This window comes from Rhinolophus ferrumequinum, chromosome 5, assembly GCF_004115265.2.
Source record: "Rhinolophus ferrumequinum isolate MPI-CBG mRhiFer1 chromosome 5, mRhiFer1_v1.p, whole genome shotgun sequence".
NCBI classification, from domain to species: domain Eukaryota; kingdom Metazoa; phylum Chordata; class Mammalia; order Chiroptera; family Rhinolophidae; genus Rhinolophus; species Rhinolophus ferrumequinum.
In genome coordinates, this window is record NC_046288.1 from 13,109,426 (window position 1) to 13,127,393 (window position 17,968).

Sequence of the window (17,968 nt, forward strand, 5' to 3'; positions counted from 1 at the left end):
TCTTTCTAAAGAAGTTTTTGAGTGGGTTGGAGTAACTAAATGGTAGGATAACTCTACCAGATACATTCCTGCTATACCCTGCTGAACTTCAGTGAGAGTCAAATTTCCAGCATTCATCAGGTGAAGAGACATTCTGTGAAGGGAGGTCTTTCACAGAGCTCAGAAAGATATTTTGAACGGATTGACTAAAAGGAAGAAAAAAACGAGAGAGAGAGATGAACTGAAAAAGTAAGTCTTTGTTTCCCTCTCCTTCTCCCAAGAGGTAAAATAATCTATCATTTACATGTGTTCCATTGTCAACTGGGAACACTTGTGAGTAACACAACCAAGAAGAAGGGTGGTGGGGGCTTTGGATCCACTCAGCTTTTCCGATTTGTGTAATCTTGGGCAAATAATTCTCTGTTTATGGACCCCCGTGTCCTCATTTTTAAAATGAATATATCTAAAGTGCCCTGCCAGCTGCAAAGTCTCTTTTTCTCAGATCGCTTTCATCCTCATGGATTCATATGCAAGATCAAGCAAATAGTTCATGACAGCTAGAGGAAGGTTCAGCCACTGAGGGCAGAATCCCCAAATATCATCTATTTCCAATTATATTTTCCACGTGCATGCATGCGTGCACACACACACACACACACACACACACACAGGCTGTTACAATTAAAATCTGGGCAAAACAAAGCTTAATCCCAAAATTCCTATTGTAAGTAAGGATTTCATACATTTGTGCCTCTTGCACAAAGTCCAATGTTTCTGGGATGAAATGGAATTTAGCATGATCTCTGATGACCATTTACTTGAGTTTCAGGATGTAGCTTGATTGTGCAATACTAACGAATGGGGAGACTGAAGGGCAGCGGTTTTTAAAGTTTTTGGTGTGCCAAGACCTAAATTTGAGGTCTTTCTCTCTGGCAATAGCTAACAGTATCACTAACACCTAAAAAAGAATGTGAGCATCTGCAGGCAGTCACCACACGGCTTCATATGTCAGCGATCGTTAGAGAAGAAACACAGACCCGGATCCAGGTCTCTGCATTCTTGCCAGGAAATGATTTTCAACTACTTTGTTTTAACACCTTCACCCCTGAATTCTTTGTAACCACAGCTCAACTCAGGGGCTAAAATACACCTATTCATGCATTTGTAAAATCTACACGTGTTTATAATTTAGGATTTCTATGTGAAAACACACTTTTCTATTTGTCTTCAAGTCAAGCAGCTGGGCCATCTTAATGGATTCTTCTCAACACCAGGCCATTAAGACACACAGGCGTGGGTTCCAGGCATGGAAAACCTTCTGGCCATGCTTCTCAGATCTCCATGGCCCCTGCTACTGAGGACTTCTTGATCAATAGATGGTCAGTGGCCTGTCAACCCCCTGACAAAATAGACACGAACCTTGAACTCTGTAGATGCTCTTGAGGAACTCTGCTCTTTCCTGACAGTCACAAATACAGGAGGAAGAAAATGTCATCTGAAGAACTCACTCACGTAGAAGGCTGTATCTCTACTAACCCAAGCCGGTCTCTATCTTCAGATCTACTGTTTATTTGGGAGTTCTCCCTACTCCCTCAAAAAAGATAAAAGAACTGATGTCCTTTAATCCCCAACTTTTTATATTGTAAATGTTTTCAATATCTACCCCAAAATTGCAAGATTAATGCCATAATTGCGTACCCTTTATCTACTTCACCTAGATCCAACCTCTCTCTCCCCATGTATATGCATATGCAAAATTATACATTATATGCACAGACATCTCTTTGCTGAACAATTTAAAGATTAGCTGGACACATCATAATACTTCATCTCTAAATACTCCGGCTTATGTACCTCCTAACATCAAGTGTATTCCCCTATATATGCAACTATCATTCAACACTGAGAAATAGTATTATCGAATATTCAACCCACACTCAAATTTCCCCAGTTGTTCCAATAATGTCTATTATAGTTGCTCTTTCTCAATCAAGCACCACACCTGGCATTTGGCTTTCACATCTCCTTATTTCCTTAGTCACCTTTCCTCTGAAATAGTTTCCAGCCTCTGGGGGATGGAGAGGTATCGTTCACGACACTGACAGTGTTAAAGAGAGCAGGCCAGCTGTCTCATGGTATGTCCCTCAATTGGGACTTGTCTGTTTCCTCAGAATTGGATTTCGGCTAAATATTTTGGCAGACATTCAATCAAGGTGATGCTGTGACATCTCAGTGCATCACTAGGACATTTTTCAGCACTTGTACCCATTAAAGGTACTGATAAATTGGATCATGGCCAACTTACTGCTTAAAGCTACAATGGCTTAACATGAATATTAAACCATTTATACACCATTATATCAAGCTGTTAAACCGCTATTCAAAACCTCACTCCTCCAAGCGTATTTCAACACAGCTATCTTTTATCCCTCTAATATATTAACTCATTTTCTCCTAAACCTGGAAATGCTAACTCCATTCCATAAGACAAGAAGATCATATCGACCTTAAACCCTAAAGGCTTCACAAAGGAGTTGGTTTTGCATTGGGTCTTGATAAATAAATAGGATTTTGTCAAGAAGAACAGGGCGAGGTATTATATTCATAAGAAGTATCATGAAAAGAGGCCTCATACATGAAAGTGAATAATGTTTGAGGAACTGTGAGTTGATTATCATAAACCAGGCAAGAGATGAGAAAGCCGTGCTCTAGGCCCTGCCTAGTGGCCAAGGAAATGCAGACAAGTAGAAGATTGGAGAAAGGTGCCAAATTCTGAAGCTGAACTACGGCAACTGCATGTCTATGACATTTTTACTGATATAGGGAAATAGGTGGGCAGGTGTGGTCATTTAATTTGAATATGTTAAGTTTGAGATGCAGGTAGGACATTCAGATGGAGCTGTCCAATAAACAGAACAAGAGGTCTGAAGTGAGGAGAAAAACTTGGTGAGACACGATGAGTTGGGTCAATGCTATGAAGAGTTGAAGTCATGAAAACAGACAAGAACATGAGTATAGAAAGGGAACAGAACCCTGGAAGAACATTAACAAAACGGGGTGTGGGGAGAAGGTATTGTGGTAGGACCCCAACTAGTGCACTGGTTTTTTGAAAGGTTGACCTGAAGGTAATTGGAAGAGAGGAAAAGAGTTTAACCAGATTTGGAGATTCAAGAACCATTAGGAAACTGGCAGTAATTAACTTAACTATACTTAGGTAAGGATTTTTTGGACTAAAGATAACTCCATTGTGTGTTTTCTTAACAACACCAAGCAATTTACCCAATTCTTATTGTATCTGGAGATAATGTCAGATGCTACAGTTAAGAGCTCAGTTCCAAAAGACACCCTCACTTCAAATGCCAATCACAAGTCGAGGTTGTCACCTGTGTTTCTGACCAGCTGACTATAAATCAGAGGGTCTCGTGACCATCTCCTTGGGTTTTATTAATTTGCTAGACTGGCTCACAGAACTCAGTGAAAGAAACATTTACTTATGTTGACCAGTTTATCATAAAGGATATTATAAAGGATACAAATGAAGAGCCAGATAAAAAAGAATGTAGGGCAACGTATGTGGGAAAGGACATGAAGCTTCCATGCTCTCTGGGCACACCACTCTCCCCAAATCTACACAGGCTCAACCACCAGGAAGCTTTCCGACCCAGTGCTTTTGGGTTTTTTTTTATGGAGACTTTGTTATATAAACACGATTGATTAAACCATTGGCCAGTGGTGACTGATTTCAATCTCCAGCCCCTCTCCTCTCCCTGGAGGTTGGGTGAGGGGGCTGAAAGTTCCAACCCTCTAATCATTGGTTTCCCTGGCAACCAGCCCCCAGCCTTGGCGCGGGGCAGTTTTCCAAAAGTCACCTCATGAACCTAAATTCAGTTGTGGTTGAAAGGGGCTTGCTATAATAAGATACACCTTCAACATTTCTGGAACTGGAGCAATTTCAGGAACCAATACAAAAGACCAAATATTGTTATGAAGATGCTCTTATTGCTTAGAAAATCCAAGGGTTTTAAGAGCTCTGTGCCAGTAATGGACAAAGACCAAATATATATTTTCTTATTATAAGTCATGATATCACAATAACAAATTGGTAAGGAAAATACAAGTAATAAAGGATGAAGATAAGTGGCAAAATGTTAGTTGGAAAAGGGCAAGAAATGGAAAAATGGTGGAAAGGAAATTCAAATGAAAAAAGAAAAAGAAGGAATAAAAGTCAAGGATATAAACAGAGGAAAGCAAGCAAGTCCCCCTTGCTGTCTTGAATCGAATTGCCTGCTTGCTCCAAAGTAGAGAACAACATTTGATCTACGATAAGAAATGTTATAAAGGTCAATTGGGTCTTGATAAATAAATAAATAAAGGTCCCCTTGATAAATAAAGGTCCCAAACCTTTTGTTTTACTAAAATTATTTATGATTCACATTTTAAATTAAAGGTTCAAAATGCTTTTCTTCTTAGCTTCTGGTGTCAGAGCTGCTTCTGTTCACATGGATTTACAGGGGCCCTTCCTTAACTTCATGCTGTAAGTTTTGCTCCTATAACGGTAAATCCCAAAGCTCCAAGGTGCACATGTGTGCATGCACATATGTGTGTGCATGCATGTGCTCAGGTGCAGGGGCCCAGTTCTTTCCAGAACCAAGATATGTTTGCATTCTTGATCTCCCACCTTTTTCCCTCTGTCATACAGGCTTGGGGCAAAACAGACATTTGTCAGTATCATTAAGAGTATGGCCATAACATTTGGAAGAGATGGATTTAATAAAAAATTTTAAAATCATTGTGTATATGAGGCCAGACAATTAAATTTGCAAACTCATCCTAGAAAAAGTGCTACATACTTTATTGCTGAATATCACTACAGTCACCTTTGAAGTACTCTCCTTGGGAAGTCATGCACCGACACCAGCACCTAGTCCACCCTTCAAAGCAATTTTGGAACTCTTTTTCTGGAATGGCCATCAGAGCTGTCATCCTACCGTGTTTCCCCGAAAATAAGACCTAGCCAGACTATCAGCTCTAATGCGTCTTTTGGAGCAAAAATTAATATAAGACCCAGTATTATATTATATTATATTATATTATATTATATTATATTATATCATATTATATTATGTTATATTATATCCGGTCTTATAGTAAAATAAGACTGGGTCTTACATTAATTTTTGCTCCAAAAGATGCATTAGAGCTGATTGTCCAGCTAGGTCTTATTTTCGGGGAAACAGGGTATTATCCTTGATACCCTGAATGTCATCAAAATGTCTTCCTTTCCATATTTCCTTTATCTTCAGGTAAAGAAGGAAGTCATTGGGGGCCAGATCAGGTGAGTAGGGAGGGTGTTCCAATACAGTGATCTGTTTCCTGGCTAAAAACTCCCTCACAGACAGTGCCACGTGAGCTGGTGCATTGTCGTGATGCAAGAGCCATGAATTGTTGACAAAAAGTTTAGGTCGTCTCATTTTTTCATGCAGCCTTTTCAGCACTTCCAAATAGTAAACTTGGTTAACTGTTTGTCTAGTTGGTACAAATTCATAATGAATAATCCCTCTTATATCAAAAAAGATTAGCAACATCATTGCAACACATTCGCCAACTTAATTGTCAGACCTCATACATTACTATAAGTAATATATAATATACATATGTAGGTTGATTACTTATAAAATTTTCAAATCCATTCCTTCCAAATCTATCTATATCTATCTATCACTCTATCTGTCTATCTATCTATCTATCTATCTATCTATCATCAACAGAGTTGGCTACATGATTCTGACGAAGGAAATTGGAAGGATTTTTAATGATAATCACCAACTTATTACTAAACAGTATGGGAAATAAAAAGCATTCACAGAAACAGCTATTCTTACAATAAAAAAAATAATCCATTTCATCCAACTTGCTAAAACCAGGTACTTATTACCATGACCTTCATGGTTCTCATACACAATTGGGTTTTTTGTTGTTGTTGTTGTCGTTACATTTAATTTCAAGTAGTCATCATGATATGGCTATGAAACTTTTTAACAACAATCAGTAAGGTCTACGTAGGAGCCTGCTCAAATTCTTGACATTTTTCTAATTGTTTTCTGCAAAGCCACAGGCCTAGAAGGCGGTCACAATGGAAACAGTCAGTGCGTTGTTACCAGGCCACACACATTCCCAGCTTTCTGTGCACATGTGTGCATGCACATATGTGTGTGCGTGCACGTGCTCAGGTGCAGGGGCCGAGTTCTTTCCAGAACCAAGATATGTTTGCATTCTTGATCTCCCACCTTTTTCCCTCTGTCATACAAAAAGCAACAGCAATTAAATCATTAAAATTGGGTGCCTGGAATTATGAAACATATCAATGCGTGAAAAAAAAACAACCCTGCTTCCGACCATATGTGAACACGAGTTTTATTTGTTTTAGATGGGTAGTTTCAGAAGGGCAAGGGCTTTGCTTAAACAATTCTTCAGATGACATCAGGATAACCTTAGTGTCCATAATGCCTTTAGAAGAATTGGTCTACAAATATGGTAATTAAACACAAGCAAATTTTTAAGATAGAAAACAGCAATTTATCATGAACGTGCTGTGCTGCTTGTTAATCACGAAATTGTCTTTCTCTCTACTTCCTTTCCCCTCCATTTCAGGGGAATGCAGTGAAAACCGGAGAAAACCATATCGCAATCACATTCCTGCCCTGAGGTGAACCTCATTATCCACCCCTCACCCCAAAACAAATTTACCTCTGAAGGCCCGTATCACTCACGGGAAATATACAAACAAAGATTAAGATGCCACTTAGGCATAACGGCAATCTTTCACTTTTAAGTGACCTCTCAGTTTAATGGATAAAATGCGTTCTCATTCGATTGGAATATATATTGCAGGAGAACACTGTAATAAATGGCACTGTCACGACCCTTAGGTTAGAGCATAGGAATATTGGAAAATAAATCTCAATTCTGGATACTCACCAATCCTGCAATGGGGGTAGGCAATCTATTGATCTTTTTAACAAGTCCTGGCTTTATAGCATTCAGCAACCTGTCATGAAAAAGGCAGAAGAATGTCAATGAGACGTAAAGCAAGACAGATCACACAAATCACCTTGATCCAGGGCTACAGCTAAATCGCTGAATAGGAAAAGCAGCGAATTTAAAGCATGTGGTACATCTCAATAATCTATGAGCCTTCGTGCATACAAGTGAAGAGTTTTGCCAGCATCCAGTTTGTCCATGGCAGGTGAAGTTCTGGAATTTGGAAGTATTGGGAGAGAAGAAAAGATGGAGCCTGGGGGATGCTTCAAGGGAAAGGACAAACATGAGTGCTGGATGGAGGTTGGAGGGAGTCGAGCCAGGTATTACTACAGAGGCAAGGCGTGTTCCCAATTCTCCTGTCTACGGCTGGGATCTCTCCAGGGATGTGCTAAGTTCAGCGACCAACATCTATCTTCACAAGTAATTTGCCAAGACTAATTCTACCTCCAGACCCTCTTGCTCTTTGAGGAGAGCGGCTTGTTAAATGTGGTTGAGCTTCCCTTAAGAAAGGGAAGAGTATGTTAAGCAAGTGGTTAACCAATCATGTCCGGAAGATTTTAAACAAGGCTGACCACAATTCCCTAGGTACAAAAGATATGTGAGCAAAACATTTTTGGGGTAAAGGTTGAAATCATGTAAAAATGGTAATACAAGAAGGGGAATGCAAGAGAAACAACGATAACTACTTGTCTTCAGGAAATATCGGTTCAGAGTGAAAAGAAAGAAGGCAGGCAACTTATAAAACTGAAATAGGGTTGGCATCAGGGTGACATGGTAGAATGTAGTCTTTACAAACTACTTTATTCATAAAGGAATGACTGAAGGTAAGGGGTTGTAGAATGGAAGCATTTATTCGCACATTCAGGAATCAGAGGAGAGGCAATCAGGTAGCTTATCTCAGGATACATTGCAAAGAGAAACTTAGGGCAGGAATTTATTATAATTCAGGGGTCAGTAAAGCTATGGGCCACATTTGGCCCAGGGCCTGTTTTTGCAAAGAAGTTTTCCTGGAACACAGCCATGACTATTCATTTATGTATTGTCCACTGATGCTTTTGTGCAGAGCTGAATAGTTACGACAAAGAACATGTGGTCTGCAAAGCATACAATTTTTACTATTTGGCCCTTTACAGAAAAAGTTTGCCAACCTCTATTATACAGGTATATCTCAGAGATATTGCAGGTTCAGTTCCAGACCACTGCAATAAAGTGAGTAGTGCAATAAAGTGAGTCATAATCTCTTTGCTGCTGGAGGGTCTTGCCTTCAATTTGTTAAAAAAAAAAAAAAAAGCAACATCTGTGAAGCACAATAAAGCAAAGCGCAATAAAACGAGGTATGCCTATAATTCATGCAACGCAATATTATAGTAAATTGTGAAGAACCTGTGCTTGATAGATTTCTACAAATCAGTTAACAAAAGATGCTTGAAATAGTTTAATGATTAGTCTTGACTGCATCCTATATTTGTCGACACCACTATGTATTAATATATTAAGAACTATTCCTACAATAGCTATGACAGACAGGGTATTCTGTCCTTGCATCAAGGACTGTTCTTGCCTGTTCTTGGTACCTTTCATTGCAGTTCCAACATGCCACCACCAACAGGTAACATGCGGAGTGGACACGGGCCTTTTTGTCCACTGAGACCCAAGATGGTGCTCTTTTCATGAACCTACTTAGTTTTAACCATGAATTTAATCTTATTAAAAAGCACTTCTTTATAACTTATATTGGAATTATGATAACTTACTTATAACATAAGTTGGAAGGCAACTTGTTTGCCGTTGTCATTTTACAGTTTAGAAAACTAAGGCCTGATGAAGGTAAATGAGTAACTTCCCAGAGCTGCTCAGAATAGAGCAGGCCCGGCACCCAAGTCCCGGGATCATAGGTTCTCTTATACAGCGTTGAGGTCCCACATCTTGTGGTTTAAAATAAACAGATAGATATGATGTCTCTGAAGCCATTTTAAAATGTACAGAATTGTTAAGATACAAGACTTTTCTCCCTAGTTCTTAACGCTGTCAGTTTAAACAAGATTGTAAAATGGTATTTGTACACAGTATTGATAATTTAAAAGGATATAATGTAAAACATGAGTCTTGCTATCAGCCTAGTCCCACCGGGTCCCAGACCATTCCCTGAAGGTAACCGTAAAGAATGTCCCAAGAAAATGTATAAAGATAAATCTAATTTTTTTTTTAAAGACAGATGTAGCATATAATACACGCTGTCCTACACCTTGTCTTTCCACTTAAGGATATGTCTTGGAGATTGAACAGTTTCCTTGGAGAGCATGCCTTATCTACCCAGGTGAACCTATGCCTTTTTAAGAGCTGTGGACTATAGACTCATAGGCAGCTGGCAGGAGGGTGAGAGCAGAGGCTCTGGAGTCCAACTGACTGAATCCAAAGCCCTGGCCACTCATAAGGGGTGTCACTTCGGGCAAGTCCATTCACTTCGGTTTCCTCAACTGTAATATAGAAATAAGCGTATAATGGTACCAACTGCATGAGAATCAATGAGGCTTAAATGTGACAAAATATGTAAGAAGCTAGCACACAGCCTGGTGCATACTGAGTTCTCCATACAGGTTTCTCTATATTTGTGTGTATGTATACTAATTCAATTCACAGCTATTTTAGATGAACCACTTTCTCTAACATTTTCGTTTTTTCTAATAAAATACCATTGCCATCAGACCTCCAAGCTTTTTGTAGCCAAAGTAGAAAAACTAACACTCTACCAAAAAAATTCATAAATTAAAAATTGTCTTTTAAAGAGGCACACTTTTTGTCATCTATATCTAAGAATTATATTAAAAATTTTAGTAATGATGGCTCCACCAAATCCTTTTATACATGTTTAGGTTTTTTAAGCTGTCTTAAATACTTCCTCATATTCATTCTTTGTAGAATTATTCTTATGTGGCAGAAATCTTTCCTGTTACATGAAGTTGTAAAAAGAAAAAATACTGCAGTGCTAGACCTTAATTGAAAGAGTAACAAAAATCTATGATATCTGTCAAAAATTTTAACCACAAATTAAAAACTAAAAGGCAAAAGTGCTCTTAAATATTTGGAATATGTTCAAGATCAAGGCAGGTGTATTTTTTTCACATAAACATTGCCCCAGCTTCGTACACAGGTTATAGTACACAACAATAAAAGATAACACAGAATTTACATTGCAGAAATGCCCAACACCTGCTTATCTTGTATTTTGCATTAAAATGGAGATATTTTTGTATATATTAGGAGTCAAATGACAAGTTTAAATATAGCTATGAGTAAGAGTCAAGGATATTCACTTGCAATTTTCTTAAAAACCACTATTGCTTTCCTATGTAAATTAAAATACAAATATTTTCAATATTTATTGATATCATGGTTTAAAGCAACGATAATGGTGATATTGTATATTTATGACCCTTCTGAGATGCACTGTCCCCCAGCTGTCCTGTCTGGTAGAGATAGCTCACGTAATCATTCCACCATTTGCGTAGAAGAAGAGACTAAGCCCCAGAGGTGAAGACCTCCCCAGAGATGTGCACAGCTAGTGCGCAGGGTGCTGGGACTATCTTCAGGTCTTAGGCCAGTCATTTTATACCACAACTTGGTGCTTTACAAAGTCCAGTGTGTGTCATTAAAGCACAAATCAAACACACTCACACTCTCACACACACATACACACACACACACACACACACACACACACACAAAAGAAGAAAAACAAAAGAAAAAATTCCAAATACTATCTAAATATAATGGAATAACGTCAACACTAGGTGGGAATAAAAAGAAAATGGAGGACGCCGTCTGTTGGGAGATGGTTAAGTCTAAGACACATCAGATCTAAGTTTTGTCTGCGTGATATACAACATCATCACGAGGCATTTCAGAGCATACAAGGTGGTCATTCACTTCCCATTCAGCAGAACCCCACACCAATTTCCTGCCTGTGGTCTGTGCTCCCCAAAACCTATAGTAAAACCTAAAGGTCTTAACAGGTAGTTTGCTTTCTCTTTCTGTTAATAGACTATCTTTATACACATCTAAAGACATATCTGGGAGATTGGCATAATTCTACACAAAAATCAAACATTTGTACTAATAAATGTCTTCTGCATTAAATATACCCACAACTACAAACAAAAGTAAAGATAATAAAAAATATTGAAGACATGAGAGCTAATTAGGATGAACTATTTTCAGATGTTTTATTTATCCAGCAGTTATTTTTCAAGCACCTACTGTGTGTTGCACACAATTCTAGGCTCAGGGAAGACAGCAGTGAACAAGATAAGCAAAGCACCTGCTCTTTGTAACTTACCACTGTATTCAGGTAAATGGGTGGAGCAGTGGGAGGAACAGAAAATAAACAAGTAAATAAATGAGAAGAAAATTTCACACAGCATAAGCACTGGGAACACGAGCATAGTTAACAGACCATGCAGGTGGGACTCTAATTGGGTGGTCCAAAGGCTGCTCTGGAAGGTATAAGGGAGAGAAAAATGAATGCAATGAGGGTATTAGCCAAGGAGAGATTGAGGACAAGCGTTCCAGGTAGACTGAACAGTTAGTAGAAAGGCTTGAAGGCAGGAGTGGGCGTGGCTATTCAAGGGCCAATGTGTCCAAGCACAGTGAGTGGAAGGAGGAGACATATGACATGAGAGCCAAGGTATAAGAACATCCAGGCCCAGGTAAAGTGTCCAGATTATTTTCTAAATACAATGTACTCAGAAGTACATCAGAAGACTTTAAAAACAGAGATTGAGAAAATCTGATTTATAATTTTAAATCGCCACCATATGCAAATAGGTAAAAAATAAACTCACAACTATTTGCACATAGAAAATTTTTGCTTATTAAAAATCATGGGTATCAGGAAGCATAGACAAATACAACAGCACAAATAACTTACAACGCTCAGCTGAATGATGAGGAAGGTGCAGTGAATTTGAAGTAGTCTAGGTTTTAACAGGTAAATGCAACATGCATTACTGTGAGCTACTGGGAAGTCACTTGATCAGAGTCACAGTTTTCCATTTAATACTATGGGGATTTGAAAAAACACACCTTCCCTCCAGGACTGTGCTGAGAAGTGAATGGGACAATGTGCTGCTGGCATTTGGTAAATGGAAACTTGCATATTCACACTCGTTTAATACACTGTGCATGCCCCTTTTTGCTAGGTAAGTGCAAGTTATTTTAGTTTCAACTTTTCATTGGCCAGCTGCCAAAGACTAAAATTAGTTTTACTTATTTTCTTTTTCTGGCCACCTTTGGATAAAAATCTCCCATAAATGAATCAAGTCAACAAACTGGGTAACTTGGCTAATGTACGTCTGGTGAGAAATGGCTAGAAACAGGAAGAAAAGTTATGATCTTGGATAATCTTCAATTATGAAAAAAGTTAATGACATTGAAGGTAAGCAAAAATACATGTGTTTCTTATATGATACAAATTAAATGGTGTCTACCAACTCAAATTTTAAATCTAAAACATACTGTGACCTATTTAAAGAAAGGCTATCCCATATGTTCCTTCATGTACTCAACAAATACTTATCGAGCTTGCATAATGTCCTGGCCCGAAGCTGAGTATGGAGGCTACAAAGAAAGACTGGGCAGACCCCAGATCTCTCCCTGATGGGGCATGCTCACTAACAGATTTTAAAACCAAAGGAAGACCAGAACTGTGCACACACGGGGCTCACTGTCACACCACCTAATGCGGCGCCATCTTGAGTTTTTTGACACAGTGAACACATTGCACACATTCTATGGAGTAAGTTCTTAAAAGATTAAAGATTAGATTCCTTAAAGAAACAATTGTTGAGACACCCAGGAATGATGCTAATGTTCTGATTTGACCACAGGCTGCATTTTATAACTCTTTGAAGCACCTGATAGCCAGCTTCTGGTAGCCTCTCAATCATTGTTTAATGGTTATAAAATGCAAAATGAAGAAATCTGTTTCTATCTGCAATTTACAAAACAATCTCCAATCCGTTTTCTGGGACAGAGAAGTTCTGTTTCAGACTGACTCTTCCAGTAGCTACTATAATAGTTCTTCAAGGGGCACAGCACCGAAAATGCTGCTACAAAGGATGTGTTACGAGACCAGCCAGACATTAGGAATTATACCAATGAGTAGCTTATTTGTTGTTGGACTGTAATGTAAACATTAAAGGTAACTTTTAAAAGAATTGCAAAATTCAGCTTACTCTAAAAGTCATTCAACTCAGAAATTCAAGTCTAATAATTATGCTGGAGTTTGGGGGAGAGCAGAGAAGTTATCTGCACTTTCAATACAGGGTTGGGGATTCATGCTTAGCCTCATGGGAAATCACTTTATTCTTCGCAACAAAAGATTACTTCATCATCTCATTTAGCGTGGTTTATACAGCTGCAATGGCAACCATGATCACAAAATCACCTACTTTGTGTCCCTTTTAGTTTGGCTCAATAGTGTTTTTCTATGTCATTTCCTTGATCACTTTCTGGGTTTCACTATGTACCCTGGACGAAGGTATATGCACGTTCATTTAATCTAACATGGCAACTATTTTTTAACCTAAGCATGAGATCAATTTAACCTTGACCATAAACCTGTTACAGATGTCATTTTTAAAGTTTTCTTTTTAAGAGTTGCCTTGGCGAAAGCAAGAAAGTTAATAAACCTTCTGAGGTCAAGAAAAATGGATTCAAATACGGAGAAAAGTGAAACCTGAACCAAAGAGGAGTTTCATATGAACAAAATAGTGATGGAATGTAAATTGCCATCATTAATATCTACCAAATGTTTGAGGGGTGCTATGCATTGTCCAAAATGTGTGAAGTGTAGGTCTATTTATGCCACTTGCCTTGAAATACCTAAAGAAAAGATCATAAAAGCTTTAGAAGTTCTTTGTAGACTTGAAATTCTAAGAAATTGGGCCTAACTGTGAATTCTAGGGCTCAGCAGTACTGTTATTATTCTAACACAGCTCCTGTGGCAGAGACTGCTTACCAAATTTGTCTCCTTTCTCTCCTGGGCACACAGCTAGGCTACATTTTCCAGCCTCCTTTGCAATTTTCTGTAGCAATACAACTGAGTTCTGACCAATGGAGTGTGGGCAGAGTAATACTATACAAGGTCTGACAAGTAAGTTCGCGAATGTGTTGCAATGATGTTGCTAACCTTTTTTGATATCAGAGGGACTATTCATTATGAATTTGTACCAACTGGACAAGCAGTTAACCAGGTTTACTCTTTGGAAGTGCTGAAAAGACTGCGTGAAAAAGGTAGACGACATGAACTTTTTGCCAACAATTTATGGCTCTTGCATCATGACAATGCACCAGCTCACGTGGCACTGTGTGTGAGGGAGTTTTTAGCCAGTAAACAAATAACTGTATTGGAACACCCTCCCTACCCACCTCATCTGGCCCCCAGTGACTTCTTTCTTTACCCAAAGATAAAGGAAATATTTTGAAAGGAAGACATTTTGATAACATTCATGACATCAAGGGTAATACGATGACAGCTCTGATGGCCATTCGAGAAAAACAGTTCCAAAATTGCTTTGAAGGGTGCACAAAGCACTGGCATCAGTGCATAGCTTCCCAAGGGAAGTACTTCGAAGGTGACTGTAGTGATATTCAGCAATGAGGCATGTGGCACTTTTTCTAGGATGAGTTCTCGAACATAATTGTCCAACCTCGTACATCACATGCCAGCCTGCCCCTAAAACCTCTCCCAGACAATTCTCCATTCTCTCTCTCCTCCCCCATTTACTAGTTAGATGTTAGCAGCAAGGAAGACCTTCTGTCATGTGTTGAGGATGGAGTCGCTGAACAACTGCCTGGAGCAGAGTCACCTCCACCCTTCCCTGCTGCCAGAGTTAGGCTACATGAGAGTGAGAAATACACTCCTGTATTAAATCGCTGAGATTTAGGAGAGTTACAGTACCCAGCCTTAACTATTATAGCTCTCCAGGAAGCCTTTTTCCAGTAAAAAGGGGCCCTGCTTTACCAAACTGCACCCAAGAAAACCCTGTCCCCAAATGTAAAATTAAACTCTTGGGCACTGCCATTCCCCTGGGTCTTTTTGGGAAGGCAGCAGGAGAAGAAGAGCTAAAATTTGGGACATTGTAAACAAATGGACCTATTTTTATTTTCCTAAATTTGCAAGGGGGAGGAAAAAAAAAACCCTTCTTACATATCACTTCTGTTCTTTACACTAAAACAAACAAGCAAAAAACTAACACTAATGAAATAATCTATAAGCATGGAAAGGAAACCACAGCGATCATCTGATATCTTGGAACCCTTTTGACTCATTTTCAATCTCTCTCTCGGGCCAATTTTTCTATGACCATTCTTGCTGTCTGGAAATTATAGAATTTTTGGATTAGAAGAGGCCTGAAAATCCATAAAATAATCTAGATAAGGAAACTGTCACCAGGCACATATCTGAGGTTTCTACATGTGAGAAGAGGGCTTTCCCACGATGCTTTACTTTCTGTATTTTCAGAGCTAATCTCTAGCCGCCAGTCTCTGTCCTGCCCATCACACACAAACTGACCCTATCTGAACCCTGGCTTTGGCCATGCTGCTTCCTCTCTCCGGTGACATCCAAGCTTCTGAGTGATCACAGGACTTCACCTGGTAATCAAGCCCCTTCACCCCCAAACTGCCTTTCCCACCATGCCTCCCACTCCAGGTCCTTCCTGCTTTGATAAGCTACAAGTTTATGATGACACGTGATCAATGAACCATGAAAGCTGGCAAGATATGAACAGAATTTAGTATAACCAAATAAAATGGAGACTGAAGTTACTCTGACACAAGCAATGATACGTGTAATCATCATTGTGCTATGTAGTAATTATGGATAAATGACTGTAATTAGTATTGCTTTTGCACAGCTAAAACACGGTATTGCTGGGTTTATTGTCAGGAGGGTACAAAAATAACTTGGAAAGTGAAATTACTGTGATGTGACTCTGAAAGCTCCTCTGTCCAGACCTGAGTGAGGTAAGCTGCTAGCTCCTTGCTCTTCACACTCCTCCAGCAAGAAGTGCTCAGGGTCAAGAGTTTCAGGACTGGGACCCATAAAATGACATGAGCAAACAAGAGCCTCCTGAGACAGGAAGATCTGGGTCTAAATCCCAATCAGGCGACTCACCAGGCAAGTGATTTAAGTGTTCAACATATATGAGCCTCAGTTTCCATCACTGAAAAGTGGGGACAATAATACCGACTAGTCATGGCATGAGAATGAGAGTATACACTTGGCACAGGCCGGGTGTATAATACATACTTCATAAGTGACAGCCGTTATTATGATCTCTTCCCCTACAAGCTTTCAACCCCAACCCCTCCCACAGGTGGATATCTGATGTGTCAACTATTGGCTCACTTCGACTCCTAAGCAACCTCGGTTGGGAGTTGGGAGAGATGAAAAGACAGAAGTGAGGGAATGACACACCGTTAGTCCTGTTGGAGGGCAGGCCCATACGGGCATCGTCTCTAAAGCTGTGGATGGGGAGGAAACAGGGAGGATGCCAACACGGCAACGGCAGTAAGAAGCTCAAAGGACCTTCTCGGCCACACTGCAGCTGTGCCCACAGCTGCCTCGAGCCCCGTTTCCCTGACCAAGTCTACCTATCCTTTACCTCTTGCCAAAGCGCCTGCCTCTCTGCTTCACTTGTCATCCTGAGGGTGATGGGGAAAGGCCAAGAGCTAAGAGGCCCTTTCCTATCCTAGAAAGAGGAGGCGAGCTCTTAATGTGGCTACTTAAAATTCTGAATCGATTTCCTATTCATTCCACATATTGTTATCAAACACCGCACTCTAGGCACTAAGCCAAGCGCAGACCCCCCTCAGGGGACTGAGTTCCACAGCAGGACTGACACTATCGCAGATGTGGTTTGGGTTACCTAACAGTTTGTGAAGAACACTAGTTCTGTGGGGACATAACTTCCAAGTTCTAAATGAGTGACTTGGAAAACAACTTTGGAAACATAGGACATACATAGTAAGGTTGTAAACGAAGAGTGGACATAGCAAGACAAGTTCAGGAGTCATTTCTGCTTCCTCTTGTCATGGTATTTATTCAAATATTTTTCTTTGGTACAAGCAGAAAGTAATCAAAAGTCTCCACTACCAACAGATTCAATTTCCTAAAAAGCAAACCTAATCCCGTTGCTCTTCTGTATAGAGACCATGCTGGCTGCCTATTGCTTGCTTGTTGCTGTTGAAACTCCTTACCATGCTATTCAAGGTCTTTCTCAAACTGACCTGATACCTACCTTTCTTCTCCAGTCTGCCCCATTTCATCCTAGGCTCTGGCCATCACTCCTTCCTAGAGCGTGCAAAGCCCTTCTACATTGCTGAGCACTTCCACAGGCTTGCCGCTCCCTAGGTTTGATCTGCCTTTCCCACAAGCCTCTCCGCACCTCTCTGTGACCTAGCAAACTCCTACCCACCTTTAGGTCCCAACACTCTTTGGCTTCCCTATTCATCACACATCACAGACACTGTCCAAATTCCCCACCAAGCAAAGGGTTAGTCCTCTCTGTAACCCCACTCTACTGTAAGGGCCAGTCCTTGATAGGGCCTAATTTTGTGTTTGCTGAGTAAATTGATAATGAAACAAGCAACAATTGCAAAGTATTTGGAAGCCCAAAACATCAGGTATTTAAAAATATTTTTTATTAAAAATATAGCTAACATACAATATTATATTAGTTTCAGGTGTACACCATAGTTATTCAACATTTATAGGCCTGAAGAAGTGAGCACCATGATAAGTCCAGCATCCATCTGACACCGTACCACGCTATCATTTTATTATTTGATACCACGCTATCACAATATTATTGACTTTATTCCCTGTGCTGTATATTACACCCCCATGACTTATTTGTTGACTACTTGGAAATTTATACCTCTT

The 17,968-nt window shown here is 39.6% G+C and overlaps 1 protein-coding gene across 1 annotated transcript in view; it reads right to left on the reverse strand.

Moving 5' to 3' along the window:
• LIMCH1 (LIM and calponin homology domains 1) overlaps positions 1–17,968 on the reverse strand; it is a 342,837-nt gene that overhangs the window by 171,943 nt on the left and 152,926 nt on the right. Inside the window, exon 3 of the mRNA XM_033105725.1 lies at positions 6,958–7,027. Coding sequence (XP_032961616.1) covers positions 6,958–7,027 — 70 coding nt within the window. The remainder of the gene's footprint in view (positions 1–6,957; positions 7,028–17,968) is intronic.